Raw genomic sequence first — 17,830 nt, 5'->3', positions numbered from 1 at the left:
TTGAATATCATCACCCAAGTGACCTTGTTCCTTTGAGAGAGGGGGAAGGGACTATGGGAAGTACTGTGGAAGCATGTGTTTAATCACCAGATGACCAGTAATAATCGCTCCCCACTTCACTGGGCCCATTTTCTCACCTGTAAAGTAAGAATAGTGACACCTTCTTCATAGATTTGTAATGATTAATGACACGGTGAATGCAAATCACCTCATAATAACATCTAAAATCTATTGAGGGCCAGTCTGTGTCTGGCACGACCCTGAGGATTACATCCAGTTTCAGTTAACCCACCCAGCAATTCCATAAGGGAGGTACTATTAACTCTAGTCTAGATAGTGGGGCACAAGGAAGTTAGGTAACTTGCCCAAGGTCACACACAGATTGAAACTCTAGACCCCCTAAATCATACCTTTATACTATTTTGCTCCTTAAGAAGTGCCAAACATATAGCAAGCATTCAGTCTGTGTTAGCTGATCTTTAACTCTTACCTTAGATCGTCATCCTCAAATTATGATTATTTGCTTGAGATTAGATAACTCTTTAGTTTTCTTTTATTGCTTCCATTTAAAAACCTTCCCTGTAAGTTACTGCCCACTTTTCTATTTCCTGCTGAGGTCTCTTCATAACTGACTCTACCATCTTCCCTGCTTTTCTGTTTTGTTTTGTTTGCCCAAGAAGCTGCCTCCTCTTCCCTCCTCTTCCCATACTTTCTTTGTTTCTTCATCCAGCATCTTTGAATCTTTCCTGCTATTCTTCAAACCCTGTAGTCCATTTGCATGCATCCTCTCTATCTGGCTCACCTCCATCTCACTCTTACACTCTGCCTTCACTCCCCTCATCAGGAAATGGGAGCAGGGGGAACATGCAGAAACTCTGGAGTGAAGAGATCCAGGTCCTGCTGCTGGTTGTTGGTTGGGAGGCTATTGGGCAAGTTACTTATCTTTAAGCCTAATTTTCCTCATCTATAAAATGAGAATAAAACTATTGTTTGAGTTGTCCTAGGAGCACTTGATTAGATGTATATAAAGCATACAGCATGTGGTCCCCGCTCAGCTAGTAACTTCCTTCCCCTTTCCCCCACATTCCCCCTCAAACACAAACAGAAAGCATTATTGAACATTTGCAGGCGATCTGCTGCCATTCTCAGGGTTTGCTTTCTCTCCTTTTCTGTCTCCTCTTCAAGTCTCTGCTTTGGAATGCCTCCAGGCTCCTCCAGGACATCCTTCCCCTCCCATTTCCCAGCTTTGCGTGTGTCTGTGAGGTGTGTTCACAGGCATGTGCAGACAGGGGGGTCGGTCTCGTGCCAGAGCAATTCAACCACAGATCTGGGTCTTGCATAAAGGCCATTTGTGGGAAAACACATTTTGACCTCAATTGGGAAGTCACTTGAAAGCACAAGCAGACCGAATAGTTACTGAGTGGTGAGAGTCAGGGCTGCATGTTAGGGAGAGAAAACAAGTTTAATGTTGGAGCAGAATTTGTGGGGATTCAGCAAACCCCAAATGTCATCCCAAAAAGACCCTACAAGATTGCTTGGACAGTCAGAAAGGCTCTTCTCTAACTGGGGATGGCTGGCTTCAGAACTGAGGGAGAACAACACTGTTTGTCTTTTCTTGAGCCAAAGTCTTTATTTATATACCATCATTCTCCCTTTGAAACCCTTCTGTTCCCTTCAAGTCACCTATTTTCTTTCCTTCTTTAAAAAAAAGGATTCCTTGGGAACAGTAGTTGGGGGTAGGGGGAAGAGGAGTTGGTTAACGGGTACAAAAATGCAGAAGGAATGAGATCTCACTAGCACAGTAGTGACAACAGTTAACAGTAATTTATCGTATATTTCAAAATAAATGGAAGAATATATTTGGAATGTTCCTAACACAAGGTCTTTGAGGTGATGGATATCCCAGTTACCCAGATTTGACCATTATACATTGTATGCTTGTATCACAATATCACACATACCCCCAAAACTGTGTAACTTCTAGGTATCCATAAAATGGTTTTTTTTTTTTAGACATTCCTTAGGAAAATTCCTAATGAGACATCAGCATTTCATGATCACTTTGGTACTACTTTTCCTGCAGCTTCATCCAGAGTATTTGCATTTTAGTCTTCAGCTTTCACTATAGAAAGAATGCCTGGATCCATTCAAAATACTGGCATGTTCTCATTTTATTTCTCTTCACTTTACTGCATGGTGCAGATTTTTTTTTTTTTTTTTTTTTTTTTTTGAGGCGGAGTTTCACTCTTATTACCCAGGCTGGAGTGCAATGGTGCGATCTCGGCTCACCGCAACCTCCGCCTCCTGGGTTCAGGCAATTCTCCTGCCTCAGCCTCCTGAGAAGCTGGGACTACAGGCACGCACCACCATGCCCAGCTAATTTTTGTATTTTTAGTAGAGACGGGGTTTCACCATGTTGACCAGGATGGTCTCGATCTCTTGACCTCGTGATACACCCGTCTCGGCCTCCCAAAGTGCTGGGATTACAGGCTTGAGCCACCGCCCCCGGCCAGATGTTGTGTTTTTAAAAGACTGAAGCTTTGTGACAACCCTGCGGGCAGCAAGTTGACTGAACCATTTTCTTCAGTAGCACATGCTCACTTTGTGTCTGCGTCAACACTTTTTTAAAAGCCATAAAGTGCTTTTAAATTAAGGTAAATACAGTGGTTTTTAAAAAAATACATAATACTATTGCACACTTAATAGACAACAGAATAATATAAATATAACTTTTTATATGCCTGGGAAACCCAAATTTGTGTGCCTAGCTTTATGGTGATATTCACTGTTACAGTGGTCTGGAACCAAACCTACACTATCTCTGAGATACACCTGTCATTTTGAATTAGAAGCTTCTCAGTTTCCTAAATGTGAGCATTGTCTGTATCTTAGCAGATTTTTTTTAAAGTTGGAAAACCAGTTAGAGGCAGGGAGAGGCATGTGTGTATTTTGCATACCAGGGAGGAAAGGAAGAGGGGCTAGGAAAAGTCAGTGCTAAGTCGTGGGACTGAAGTCCATCTACGTGTGATGCCAGTCCTAACAGATCTTGGGCCGCAGAGGACAGAATAGGAAGAGGGAGGTCCTTGAAGACAGCGATAGCTTCCTTCTCCTTGGGAGGCTTCCTGAATATTGTTAGGGGATTGATTTCATGCACAATATGGGAACCTTCAGACCTGATGATTCATCGTAAAGCTTTCTGGGCCTGTTTTAAGTCCTTGAAGATAATGGAAATCTGCATCTCTGGGGTGTGGCCATGCAATGGGATACTAGACAGCAATAAAAAGGAATGAATTATTGATACATTCTACAGCATGGATGAATCTCAAAATAATGCTAGGTGCAAGATACAAGAAAAAAATACATTATGATTCAATTACTATGGAATCCTGGAAAAGGCAAACTAATATAGACAGAAGATCACCAGTTGCCTGGGGACAAGGGAAAAGGACAGGAGAGAAACTAGTGTGCGAAAACTGATCAAATTGTGCACTTGGTGTGTCACTTATTGTAGGCCTATCATGCTTCAATAAAACAAGACAAGAAGAAAAATTAACCACTTTATCAAATTCAATTCTAGTTAAGGGATTTCCTAGGTGAGCAGGTGGCCAGACTTCCATCTATTTGAGGAACTAAAACATAATCGGAAATATAGGAAAACTGTATTAACCAAAACTCTTCTCCAGGAAGATAGGTGGTTGAGAAGCCAGTTAGTGAAAATAAGATTCCCAAGATGCATTTTCCAGCAGTAACAGAGGCCCAATATGAAGGGTGGGTGTGATAATCTGCAGGGTTTTTAAAATGTCTGATTAGGAGATGCCACTTTGGAGCTAGACTTGAGTTTCTTGGAATGAGGGAGAAGAGGCTGCTTGATTCTACCTGTGTTCTTCATTCTGTTCCTCCCTCAAGCAACACTTAACATTTGCCTCCAATATGCTGAGAGCAAATACTTAAAGAAGATTGGTTTGAAGGCATGCCAATTTATCATTAGTCTGCTTGGCCCCAGTTCCAAGCCCAGTGTTGAAAGTAGAGCCAGCTGTTCTTCTAGGGGCAGTTCTCTCCCTGACACCCAGAAATATGGCCAATCCTGTTTGTGAAAGGAAAGAATGTTTTGAAATCATTTTTGTAGCAAAAGTATGTGTGATACTTGGAGGATAATTGCAATTCACAAGATTGGGACAAAAGGAACCCAGATGGTGAAGTCTGGGAAACCTGATGCAGTTTTTCAGAGAGAAGAGGTGGGGGAAAGGTCAACGGGGGGAAGTCAGCTTACCAGAAACAGGGCCACTGCTGTGCCCAGGATGAAGCCAGCAATCACGTCCGAGCAGTGGTTCCGATACTCGGAGACCCGGTTGAGGCCTGTCAGGAAAGCCGTGCAGAGAGTCCCGAGGCATAGCACTGGCTTGGCCAGTCGACTGCTCTTGGTCTTGATTGTGCTTGTGATGTACATCTGGAATAGGACAGAGGCCAGGGAGTAGCCAGGCAGCCTCCTTGTACTGGTGCGTACACACGCATGCATGTACACATGTATGTACACCACACACGCAAGCAGGGGCCCGCGACAAAGCAAACACACTCACTTCCTTGAATAACTCCGCTATTTAGTAAAATGTTTAGGTAGGAAATGAGGGAAGCAGGAACAATGAGCAGATGTACATTCATCAGGCTTTTGTAATCTAGTGGACATGGGAACACAAGTTACTAGTGACACAAAGAATGTGCATTAACGATTAGATTCGGGACATGGAGCTTTTATGTGAAAAATTTAAGAATCATTTGGGGTATAGGAAATCCACATGATAGTCTGAGATACCAAATAAGCCTTCTGGGGGAATGAAGCTTTGGGTGGAGAAGACCAGCTAGGTGAGTGACTGTAAGCGACTGTACATTTTATATTTTTGTGTCGCCAAAACTTCCTGTTGCTTTGTCACACCTACAGACAATTAATACCAAAGTGTTGACTGATTAGTTGATGGGCTGAATTAGAACTTCCCAACAACCGCATCACATAAATAGGTTTCAGCTGTGCTAGTAAATGGACACTCCCCCCTCCATTCCTCAGGACAGCTGTGATCGGCTTTATTCATTCATTTACTCCGTTTCTTAAAATATTAAACTTTTCTATGTGTGCCACAATATACAAAAGGTCGAGAAGACCTGAACTAAGCAAAAGATGATGCACTTTATGACACTTGAGATGTAGGCGGCTGTTATTAGTTTGTTGTGGGGAGCTGGGTAAGACTTTTACGTTTTATAGGCTCAGTTAGCAAATGTGTCCCTGGTGGTCTAGAGTTAAGAAGCTGTCCCTTTTTCAAATTAAGTCAACACTTTTTTAGATAACCTTTGTTAATGGTTACAAATCACCACTAGAGGGCACCATAGACCTATCATTTCTTAACAAACGTGCTGTGTGAGTTTAGCAATCCCAAAAAATAACAGGCTGTGGTTCAAGCCTGTAATCCCAGGACTTTGGGAGGCCAAGGCAGGCGGATCCCCTGAGGTTAGGAGTTCAAGACCAGCCTGACCAACATGGAGAAACCCCGTCTCTTCTAAAAATACAAAATTAGCTGGGCGTGGTGGCACATCCCTGTAATCCCAGCTACTTGGGAGGCCGAGGCAGGAGAATTGCTTCATCTGGGAGGTGGATGTGGCCGTGAGCCGAGATCGCGCAACTGCACTCCAACCTGGGCAGCGAGTGAAACTCCATCTCAAAAATGATAATAATAATCTGATACTTATATTCTATAGTGTGTTTGTATGGCCTAAGCCCATATAAATTTAAATAGATGCATTTTACAGTATTACAATAGAAATTCTTAATATCCTAGAAGGATGCCTCAACACTGGTAAGAATACCAGAAGGTAGGAATCTATTTCATTTAACAGATTCACTATAAAACTGTGGTTACATCAAAGTTACCTAAATTACAGCATATTATTACACTATTTTCTGACTCTGGTAAATGTTACTTAAAATCTATATTTTATATATTTAGTTGTTCTAGTTTCCAATTATATCTTTTTAAAATCTTTCCTATAAGATTACAAACTATTAAAAGCATGAGCCAAAAAAAAAAAAAAGCATGATCCTATGGTTAGTTGATATTCTTCATAGTATTAACTAGTACCTAGAAAATCCTTGTTGAGTAATTTCTAAAAGCATTTGACATGTAATAGAGAATCAGAAGATTTATGCAATTGAAATCTTGTATCAGGGTTTATCTGACTATAGCCTGTGAGGCATAATTTGAATTGGATAACACCTGAATCCTTGAAAACATGCTATAGTAGCATTTATTCTGTGTGAGCCGACAGTATTTACTTCTTTCTTCCCCAAAGAACTTCATGCCTCATTTGTTGAGACAGCAGTTTATTATAAGTAACAGAATAATTTTATAATGGCACTATAAAAATTAATTTCACACAGCAATGCTTGAGTCTGACAAAAAAATACAGGAAAAGGCACGAGTACGTTGTTTAGGTTCTAGATAATTAGGACAAATCAACATTCTGAAAATTAGAAAATATGTTGAATACCTCAGAGGACTTTCTTTGTTTTAAAAAAAACTGCATAGAGGTTTTTTGTTTTTATTTTAGGTAAAGCAAAGACATTTAACAAAGCTATAATCTGTTTTGTAAAATGAGGCTTCTGTGTTATTTGCATCCATGTTTCTTTAATGTGGGGGCAGCCGAAATCATTTTTGTCACATATTCCTTAAAGAGTAGATCCAAAAGAAATAACTAGAAAGATTCATATTCAGTAGATGCTGGTTGGCAACATAATCCTATGGATGTGATCCTTTAAATGGGACACAAAGGCACTATCTGCTCCTGGTTGTTTTAAATAAATAGACCAGGCTCAGTCACAAAGAATGTGTGTTAATGATTAGGTTCAGAACATGCAGTTTTTATGCAACAAATTAAAGAATCATTTGGGGTATAAGAAACTCCTATGAGAGTTTTCACCTTTTTTTCACCTTAGGGGCGATGGCATAGACCCCTTTCTTCCCCCAGAGGCGGAATGTGCCTCCTGAAATTACACCCAGTGACAGGAAGGGTAGCATCTCCTTGGGTGGGGGCAAGCTGAGGGCACACTTGGGATGTTTGGGAAGAACGGACAGTTTGAAAGCAATCTTCCCTCTGTCTTTTCCCTTCTCTGCTTTCCATTGAGAATCACCAGACTAGTCATATTCTGAATATAAAATAAGTCGAAGTAAGGAAAGGGGGTGTTTTTGGCTAAAAGTTGCTCTGCCACTGGTAAATGGACCTGATGTCCACCAGCAGTATCTTATCAGCCTTTGGAGACTTTGAGCTGATCTGTCTATATTCTAGGTTCTAAGGATGCATAGGCCAGACAAGAGGGAAATGAGGTTATTTACAAAGTGAATACAGTTAAAAAGTTGGAAACTAAGACACCATTGTTCTTTAAGATGTGGGATGTACTTGGGTTTTTCTGTTACTAGAACAAAAAGAAAAAAATAAATCATACCCTAGTGGGGCAGTCAATGGCTGTGCAATCTGGGGGACAATGAGAAACAAACTTTGGGTGTTCAGGTTCTTCTGGGATCATCCTGTCTCCTAGCAAAGTGATGGAGAAAAGTGTCAGAGCAAAGGAAAACTGTGTATTCATCCTGGGTCTGCATGTTGCATGCTTGTAAATTTCTAGGCAGGTGTGAGATGTGCTGTTCTGAAACCAACCAAAACTTTGACAAAGAGTACTGTTATGGGTGGTGAGGAAATCTCAGGCATGGTACCAGGAATCTGGGTCTCTGCTCTAGTTGTATGATCTTAGCTATTGTCTGGACCCCAGCTTTCACATCTGTAAAATGGGAGGATGTAATTAGGTGATTATCAAAACATTCCAAAACTAATATCTTCTGGTAGATCAGGAGATTGAAAGTAGGGTAGAAGTGTTGGGGAACTATTATATCAATAGCATAATAGAGAGAAATACGCCATACATAACTTTAAAGGTCACTGTAAGTGGCAATGAAAGAATGGAGACAGAGGGCAGGGAGACACATACCCCACCAAAAACTGGACTTAAGAGTGACAAGACTCACACACTCACCGTGGCATATAAGGCGGAGTAAATGCTCAGAGCAGCGTGTTTGGAGGGAAAGGATCTCCGAGCCTTTTCTATCACTTCCAGGTCCCCAGTACAAATGTTCCCATTGTTTATAAACTGGTGGTGCGCTTGGCAGTCTGTACTCGTGTAGTTGGGCTTGCACACAGTCAGGAAGTATGGTGTTAAATGCCCAGTGACCACTTGTCCGGCGTTTACAAAAATGTCAGTAGCAAAAAGTCCAAATGCAAACACCCCTATAAGAAGATTTAAAATCATTAGGAATGGTAACATACTCTGTCGACTACATTTTTCTCCTAAGAGAAAACAGTGGTGAGAGTCCATGATGACCTATTAGAAAGATCCTAAGTACTCCCCAAGTATCTTTCCAGGGAGTAGTGCCTGCTTCCTAAATCACCATTTCTTCCAAATTGATGCAGACCTTGTCCTGTTAGCATTTTATGGTTTTGTACCAGTAGTTTAGAAAAAGCACAGTCTATCTAAAATAATTTGAATATTGGAGTCATATAGACCTGTGCTCTCCAGTCTCATCACTGGTGATTCATTCACAGTAAAAATCATTTATCTTCTTTGAGCCTTGGTTGCCTCAGCTGCATAATGGAGGAGGGGGTAGTTTGGGGCAAATGGAATAAGATAATGTGCCAAATACCCGCTATGGTGTCTAAGTAATTAATCAACATCAGTTCTCCCTCCTTCTATACAAAATATGTTCTCCTTGATTTTACTTGGAAATGTACATTATCTTGGGAGGAGTTATTCACAACATCGTGGCAGGTGAGAGTCAAGGAGAATCTTATGGAATTGCTTGTTTTTTAAAGTCATTCTAGAAACCTTGATTGAACTGGAGTTTCATTTGATGTCAGAAATGGAAAATAAGAATAAAGGAAAAGGGTTAAAAACAAATGTGACCATTAGTTTCCTGTTGCTGCTATAACAAATAACCACAAACTGAGTGGTTTACAATACCACAAATGTATCCTATTCAGACTTCTGTATTCTGGAATTCAGAAGCCTACAATACATTCCACTAAGCTAAACTCAAAGCGTTCGCAGGGCTGTGTTCCTTCTGAGTGTTCAGGGTATAATCCCCACCTTTACTTTCCCATATTGTTCTAGAAGTTTCCTTCAATCCTTATCTTATGGTTCCTTCCCAGCAGTTCACACATTTCAACTTCTGCCTTCACTGTCATGTCTCCTCTGACCCTGACCCTCCTGCCTGTCTCTTATGAGGACCCTTGCGATTGTATCTGCATAATCCAGGATAGTTTCCCGTTCACAACCTCAACCATGCCTGCATTCCCTTTTGCCATGTACGGTAACATTCAGTTTCCAGGGACGGAAGAGTACATTATTCTGAGTTTGCTGTTAGTTGGAATACCCTGTGAGTAAGCTATACTTCCTGGATTTTATCTGTTCTCTGGTAAATTTCATAGGATTAGCCCCAACAAGCTTGAACATACATTATTTCAAGGCCTGTATGTGACATCTATGCACTGAGAAAGGCTGTGTAGAGCTATAAGTGGCTTGAAGAGATGAAGATGTCTTATATGCAATTGAAGGTAGAAGTTGACAAGTGTGAGAGGGAGCATTAACCCTTGTAAATGTCAAGGGTCTATTATAGTTTCAATTAAATGTCTACCCAATTTTGGCTCCCATATTCAATATTCTGAATCTTCAAATGTGCTGACTTCAGCACCCCGAAGTTCATCCATTATAGCAGAAGTGAAGATAAGTTTGGCTGAAAACTTTCATCTGGCTTTCACTTTTATCTGTATTGATTGCTATAATTTTCCTTTTTGTGGCTTTGCCAGAATGTGCTTTATCACAACGAGAGCTGGCTCCTTTAATAGCTTCCACTGGTTCATACTCATTGGGTCTGACCTCTGAGAGCAGGCATTCATTGATCATCAGAGGCAGTTTTTACCCCCACATGCTGGAAGTCTGAATGGTGGGCAGTTTTCTACATCTTCAGGCAAGATTCTCAAAGACCAGTTTGCTGGGTCTTTCAAGGGGCAATAAGTCTGTCCAGATATAATTTTTCCAGGAAACGAGGGTAATTTATGATCTGAAAAAGGAAAAGTGACAGCATCTCCCTTTGGCATTTTGTCAGAAGTGTTTCCAATTAGGATGAGTTTTGTTCTTTCTGTGGCTGAGGATTTCTAGGCTTTTGGGTCAGTGCCAGCTCCATGGTCACAGTGATCGTCTGATGGCCAGCTCTCCATGCCACTGTCCTGTATGCCAAGGCTGAAAGTGGATTTCTTGTCTTTGCCTTCTGTGGATTGTGTCTGTTTCTCCTGCTGGCTTCAGGAGCATCTGCTGTCCAAGAACTTCATTCTGGTGCATTTGATCCAGCTTCAGAAGGTACCACATCTGCTCGGGAACCCACCTGTCTGGTGCAGGACACACCAGCAAAGCTCACTGGAACCTGTTCTGGTGACTCACAGACCACGTCAGATGTTACAGAGCTTTTCTAAAGGAATTCAAGCCATCTCTCTGTTACTTAACCCTGAGCTCCATGTGTGTATTTTTACAAGCCTCAGAAGCTAAACATAGCTACTTTTGCCCTCAGAGTCAGATGATACACCATTTGATCTCTAGTATTGCAGGGTATGATTTGAAGATGTTTTAAAAATGTATCTGTATCTTGGCTTGGTGTCTACAATTCTTCAGGTGAGATATTTTTAACAGATATGTTCCATTTCTGTAACCCCACACTCCTCAGAGATGGTTCTATTTATCTTAAGGCTCTGTCCGGTCTCTGATGTTTCTTACTTTGGAGAAGCCGATATGTTTCTGAATGGAGTTTCCAATTTACGGCACACACAAACGTCCAAAAGTGAAGCACTTTTGATTTGCTAGAGCTGTATGCTTGTTGTGATTGGTGTGGCTGTGTTCAGAATTCTGAGTATGTTTGGTTTGGAAGGTCAAGAGCTATAACCTGGAGGGCGAGACGGTGTTGCGAAGTTTCTGAAATCAACTGCAGAGCAGTGGAGGAAGGCAGATGTGGGTGTCACAGGAGGAGCTGGTGCCCTGCCTGGTCGGATTACAGGAGTAAAGAGGCACTTCCAGGCTCCCTCATGCTGGTGTCAAGCCTCAGGGGCTGGGAAATACTAATCTCCAGAAGGGTTCTTTTGGAAATGTGATGAAGGGCATCCTGTTCCTGCTGGGGTGTAGACTGGGAGCCCTACAAACCTCTTGGAGAAGTTGCACATCCAGGTCGGTACCACAGCACAGGGTAACTGCGTTAGCAATGGCTAAGGACGGGTCAAATTAGTTGAGAAGAGGCTTGGAAGAAGGACGCGAAAACTGGCATCTGCTGCTGACGGCCATGATCAGGTCCCAGCAACATGGATGTCTAAGGAAACCTGAGCTCTTTGTGGCCTAAAAGAATTTAACTGATACACACAGGGCTACACGGAGGAGGAAGAGAGAGGATGATGAAGGTGTTAAAGTCTGTTTTTTTTTTTTTTCTCAGGGTTTTACCTGGATCCCATCTGATCTCATGTAGGATATCTCTGGGCAAATTAAGATCTTTGATCCTTAGTAGTTTAGCACGTGAGTGAAATTCTGTGACCCTGTTACTGCTAGGGACTCAGTACAGTACTCCAACCCTTTACTCCACCAAGAATGTAGTAGAAACAGTGATGGAACCAGGAAATATGCATGATGGGGATCTTGGAAGCCACCAATAATTTGTCTACTGGTAAACAATAATAGGGCTCATCCCAGGATCCCTTCAGAATTGATAAAAATACAGAATCGGATGCTCAGTGCTGTCCACATAGTAGACCTTCATCAGGAAGCCTAGATCCATGCAACAGAGTAACAATTAGCAGGGGTTGGTGGGGCGAGCAAAGGCAGGACCATGTACCTGTTAAGCCCAAAAAGGCTCTTAGGTAGAGCCTCAAAACTGAAGGCCAAAGGCTGCATACTAGATTATAAAAGTGTCGTTTTTCAGTCAAAAAAGCCCTTTGCTGACAGCCTCTGATGGATCATCTCTCAGTTGTCCACTAAAATATATGTGATAACAGTGAAAAAAGATGGAAACTTTGCCAACAACTTACCTCACACTGAAGGGAGGATGAGTGAGAGGTGTCCACTGTCAATAACTTTCATATGGAGTATGTTGAATCTCTCTTACACACACTTGGATGCACACACACACACACACGCACCTCATGGAAAACTCAAGCTTCTCCTCAGAAGGCAGACTACAGAGATGGCAGGAGAAAACCTACAGAAAGGTTTTCTTTCTCTCGTACTATCCGGGCCCCTGACTCTAAGATCCAGAATTTAGACTCCCTAGAAAACAAGGCTTCTGTGTCTCCACTGGATCAGTTCTCTCTGAATTTGCCTGCAGACTGAATTTGCCTAAGGCTCTCCTCTCTTGTTTTTTTCTAAACTTATTTATAGAGAGGCTCCTGGACAAGAACTAGGCAGGAGGTGGCAGGGGCACAGGCATGGGCATTTCGTGTTCGAAGACTAGAGCCACGTGTTCTGGACAGCATGGCTGCTGCTGCTATGGCGGCATGCTGCACACTCTATCTTTAGAGTATCCGTGAGCCACACAGTGGGGACGGCGAGGCTAGTTCCTTGGAGCTGAGGAGCTCTAGTAGGATGACCGCTAACTAGGGACTGGACTTGGGGCTGTGTACATCTGCTTTCAAGCTGTAGCTCTGGAAAGTTGGCCAAGAGCAAGTCACACTTCTGTTGGTGAACACTGAGTGTGCATAGGTCTCACCCCAGTTAAGAATAAATAGGGAGAAATAATCACAGGTCACATGGGATCTTGGAAAAATCTCCTATTTTAGACTAGTATGGTACCATTATTTTCTTATTCCTTGTTTCAGTAGGCAGTTTACACTTGCCTAGATTATTCAATAATGTCCATCTCTTACATTAGAATTGTGGAATATGCAAGCTTTATTATAGCAAGGAACACTTGTTTTTGCTCATCATTGTATTCCCAGCACCTAGTATCAAACTTGGCACATAGTAAACATTTAATAGATACTTGTGGGATCAATGATTAAATTTCTGAAGAAACTTTACAGATTAACAGAAGAGGATAAAAGAGCGTAGAAACTAGTCCATATTTTCTAATTCATGTTGGTGCCTTACATCCCTGATTTCAGAGAACATAGGGTGGACAGCAAGCCATTTAACATGTAAGTTACAGAGATCATATCTCCTTTTTATAAAATTCATGAAGTCTGGCATAGTGCCAGACAACTAGAAAATAAGTGATTACTGAAAACTGGGATTTTGTAAGTGTCTCATGAATACTAAATGGTAATTCACAAATCAAAACATTCTTCTAATGCAGCAAACCCCCTCCCCCCCCAAAAAAAACCCACCACCTTTGAGTGTAAAGATCTATGCCATACACAACAAATGTTTTTTATTGGAGATGTTTGTGAAGGACAAGAAACTGAAGTCATGATGAACTTGGGAAGTACTGATGGGTACACATTTTTTGAGACATACATGTTTTAGAAGTGTTCCTATTTCTGCTTCTGAGAAATTGCAGTGGTTGTCAGTTTCAGTATAGACACATGGGTACGCAAAAACTCCTATACATTTTCATGTGGGGAAATGAACACAAAACTTTAAAAATGGGAAGAACAGTGAAAAAGACATGAAATCAATGTATCTGGATTACGTTAGCAACAATACTCTGCAACTGTGTTGAAAGGGGAGGGAAGGGATGCTTGCACCCTAGCAGGCCAAAGCCCCTCTGTGGGCAGCTGCGTAGTCTGAACTGCAGCTTGTGCCGCCCCCTTCCGACTTCCCTTAACATTCATTCTCAATCTCTTATCAAAAAACTTGGCTGAGTATGGTGGCTCACGCCTGTAATCCCAGAACTTTGGGAGGCCGAGGGAGGCGGCCTCCCAAAGGAGGTCCAGAGTTGAAGACCAACCTGACAAATATGGTGAAACCATGTTTCTACTAAAAATATAAAATTAGCCAGGTGGGGTGGCACATGCCTGTAATCCCAGCTACTCGGGAGGCGGAGACAGGAGCATCGGTAAACCTGGGAGGCAGGGGTTGCAGTGAGCCAAGATTGTGCACTGCACTCCAGCCTGAGCAACAAGAGTGAACTCCTCAAAACAAAACACTGTTAAACTAGAGCCAGGCACAGAGGCTTGTGCCTGTAATCCCAGCATTTTGGGAGGCCTGGGTGGATGGATCACCTAAGGCCAGGAGTTCGAGACTAGCCTGGCCAAAATAGTGAAACCCTGTCTTTACTAAAAATATTAAAATTAGCTGGTGGTGGTGGGCACCGATAATCCCAGCTACTCAGGAAGGCTGAGGCAGGAGAATCACTTGAACCTGGGAGGTGGAAATTGCAGTGAGCCAAGATTGTGCCACTGCACTCCAGCCTGGGCAACAGAGCGAGACTGTTTCAAAAAACAACAACAAAATCTGTTAAAAGAGGACTGTTCTTTTGTTTCTTTATGGTAAAATAATGTCATGAAAGAGAGTGAAAGTAGTAGTATGTTGCGTGTATTGGCGATATTTGAACATTTTCTCATTTTCAAAATCTAACCAGCTTTGTACATCTCTTCGTGGTAGCTCTTCTACCATGATTTCCACAAAATGAGAAAATGTGCCCTGCCATCAGCTTCTGGCTTTGGTTTTGGTAGAAAAAAAAATGATGAAAAATCTTATCTCACACAGATATGTAGAAGCAAATGGCGGGGGTTTACCAGTACCATTTTCGACAGTGTGAAGGGAATACCTAAGGAGTTCTTACACGGTGTCCCCAACCACATTCTGATTCAACCACCAGCTCTTACTCTAGATTGCATCTTTCATCAAATCACCATTGGAAATGGAACACAAGATTAAAGAAACAGATACAATTCACGTTTGCTTTTTCTTTTGCCACATCAGGATCCCCAGTAGACAACCTCAATCTAATTCCATTTTTGCCAAGGTACCTCAATTCAACTACTGAAGACCATTCCTTCAGGAAACAACAGTTTCTTTAGGAAAAGGAAAAGTGGTAAAAATGCTTTCTCATTAACATGACTGGAAGTTTCCTATGAAGATAAATTATCTGAGGTTACCATGTTCATCCCATTTCTTTATAAAGATGTACTGAGCTGATGAGATGTTTAACTATGACTGCTGTGGACGCCAGGTAATAATCATAATAGCTAACTTGCTGTGCTTAGTACATACAGGGTATTTTCCTAAGTGCTTTGCGATATTAGTTCACCTAATGCTCACCACAACTTTGAGGCAGATCTCCACATTTTCCAGATAAGGAAATCAAGATACAGAGAAGTCAATTAATTTGATGAAGGTCACACAGCTAGTAAGTAGAGGAGCTTGGGTTAGAAAACAAACAGTAAGGCTCCAGACAGAGTCCATACTCTGAATCATAATTCTCTAGGCTTATTTTTCCATGTATTAACATACATATGGATAAGCATCAGACCATAAAGATATTTTAGCTTATGCTTGGGAGCACGTGTGTACGCGTGTGCGCACGCACACACACACACACACACACACAGCACTGAGAAGAGGCCAGGATTTTATAGCATGTCTCATGAAATGTATTGTACTTGCCAATATAGAATAAGAATTCTTCAATTTTAGTCTATTTTCCAAAAAGAAGATGATGGAATATCTATGACATGTCATCATTTGAATAAGACACTTTTCTCATCACTTTAGCAATGAATCTGAGTTTTTTCTAGTATCATACAAACACAATTGGTGCAAATTGATCCATATGCCTTATACACTGTGCTTCAAAAATAAGTTTTTGACAAAACGGAATACATCAGTTCCTTGGATAGCACATTTCAAGTGTTTACAGAGCAATGCTGTAGTCTCCTTCTGCTATAGATACTGCACAAACACCAAAGGCTGACAACAGCCTGCTTGTCTTGATCAGATCGTTGAAATTATACAAATAGATTTTAAGTGAATTAATCTGAACCTAGTTACTTTGTTAAAATGAATTATAAGTTGCCCTTATATCACAGGGCGATTATTCAAATCACAAAAAAACAGTTGTAGAAACACTGTCAATTGTGAGCCCTTTATTGATACTGCTATTATACCTGAGGAAAGTAGATGTAACAGAGGGAGGTGGCTATACATTGATTGTAAAATTATTTTTTAAATGAAGGAAAGAGATAAGAAACCTACAATTCTAACAACCTAAAACAAATCTCAGTTATTTTTCCTTTGCATTAATAAAGCACCTTTTACAATGCAATAAGCTAGTAGTTTTATAAAAAAAAAATACCCTGTATTTGTCATTGTAATTGGTCAACATGATAAGTGAAGATGAGGGATAATTACTAAAGATGCCAAGTAATCAACTAGAAAGCCCATCAAATATTTTTATAAACAACAAACACATCTTCCCTAAAGCACAAAATTAGTAGACTTTTTAAAAGGATTTTATTTCAAGAATATCCTCTTTACTCCTTTGACAGGACAATTCCCCAGTGCTTTATCTCACAAACATAAGCCTTCTCTCCTGCCACCTGGCTCTACATACCTTCTCAGTCCCTCTATGTAGTCTAATTCCAACTGTTGCTTAATGGAGAGGAAAACCAAAAAGTTTGTCAGAGGCCATGATAACTTTAAAGTGGAATGGAACATGTGGGTACAAGTAAGTCTAGAAAATAAGCCCTGGATACAGACTAAATGTGGAGAAAAAAACTAACAAATACCAAGTGATATTGAAATACAGGAGAATCGAGGCCTGTGTTTTTGATATCACCTGTATTTTTAGAGGGCTTCCAGAATTTATCAAATACTACTTTTGTGATTCCGTGTCTGTAAGTTTCTAAAGCTGAAGCTGATGATCTGAATCTATTCCCATTCCTACCACAAGATCAGCATGAAGCCCCCATAGGCAGCTGCCAGCTCTGTTGGTGATTTACAGATATACTGAGATTTGGCGCTGTTGCTCTCTGCTTGATGTGCTTCCTCAACACTTTCATTATGTTCTAATGTAATAACTTAAATTGTTTCTGCTCATGCCTGTAATAGCAACACTCTGGAAGGCTGAGGCTGGAGGATGCCTTAAGCTCAGGAGTTCGAGACCAGCCTCGGCAACCAACATAGGGAGATCCTGGCTCTACAAATAGTAGTAATAATAATTTAAAGTTAACTGGGCTTGGCGGTGGGTGCCTGTGTTCCTGGCTACTTAGGAGGCTGAGGTGGGAGGATTGCTCCAGTCTGGGAAGTCAAGGCTGCAGAGAGCTGTGATTATGCTACTGTACTCCAGCCCGAGTGACAGAGTCAGACCCTGTCTCAGAAAATAAACAAGTAAGTTGCTTCCAAAACATTACTTTTTAAAAATTATTATAGAAAGCTTTGAAACTACTCACTGTTGAGTCATGTCATTCCTTACTATGCCTAATTTTGTTAAATGAATATTTTTGTCATGCAAGATAATTGTATAACTTCTTAAAAGTCTTTCAAATATACTCTAAAAAACAAAAAACCTTTACAACAGTGGTTGTCAGCTGAGGGTGACCCTGCCCTAGGGTACCTTTTGGAATGTTTGGAGACATTTTTGATTGTCACTAGTGGAGGAGTGAGTGATCTTGGCATCTGGTGGATAGAGGCCAGGGGCACTACTAAACATTGGATTAATATAACACACACAAGATAGTATTCTATTTCTACACAAAGAAGAATTTATCTGGTAGAGAGTGTCAATAGCGCTGAGGGTAAGAAACACTGCTTTACAGCAATTAAGTTCACTGT

At 41.2% G+C, this 17,830-nt stretch overlaps 2 protein-coding genes across 4 annotated transcripts in view; one reads left to right on the top strand and one right to left on the bottom strand.

Annotated features, from left to right (window-relative positions):
* Positions 1-17,830, bottom strand: part of PLPPR1 (phospholipid phosphatase related 1) — a 464,080-nt gene that overhangs the window by 7,125 nt on the left and 439,125 nt on the right. For all 3 annotated transcript variants that reach the window (XM_074395106.1, XM_003940093.2, XM_074395107.1), the window contains 2 exons: positions 8,069-8,319; positions 4,271-4,447 (listed from right to left, as the gene is read on the bottom strand). In XM_074395106.1, coding sequence (XP_074251207.1) covers positions 4,271-4,447; positions 8,069-8,319 — 428 coding nt within the window. The remainder of the gene's footprint in view (positions 1-4,270; positions 4,448-8,068; positions 8,320-17,830) is intronic.
* The window catches only part of LOC104653227 (acyl-coenzyme A amino acid N-acyltransferase 1-like), a 125,271-nt gene that overhangs the window by 46,806 nt on the left and 60,635 nt on the right, over positions 1-17,830 (top strand).

Source organism: Saimiri boliviensis, chromosome 2 (assembly GCF_048565385.1).
Source record: "Saimiri boliviensis isolate mSaiBol1 chromosome 2, mSaiBol1.pri, whole genome shotgun sequence".
NCBI lineage: Eukaryota > Metazoa > Chordata > Mammalia > Primates > Cebidae > Saimiri > Saimiri boliviensis.
The sequence above is the reverse complement of the archived record's forward strand: the minus strand, read 5'-3'. Positions and strand labels throughout refer to the sequence as shown.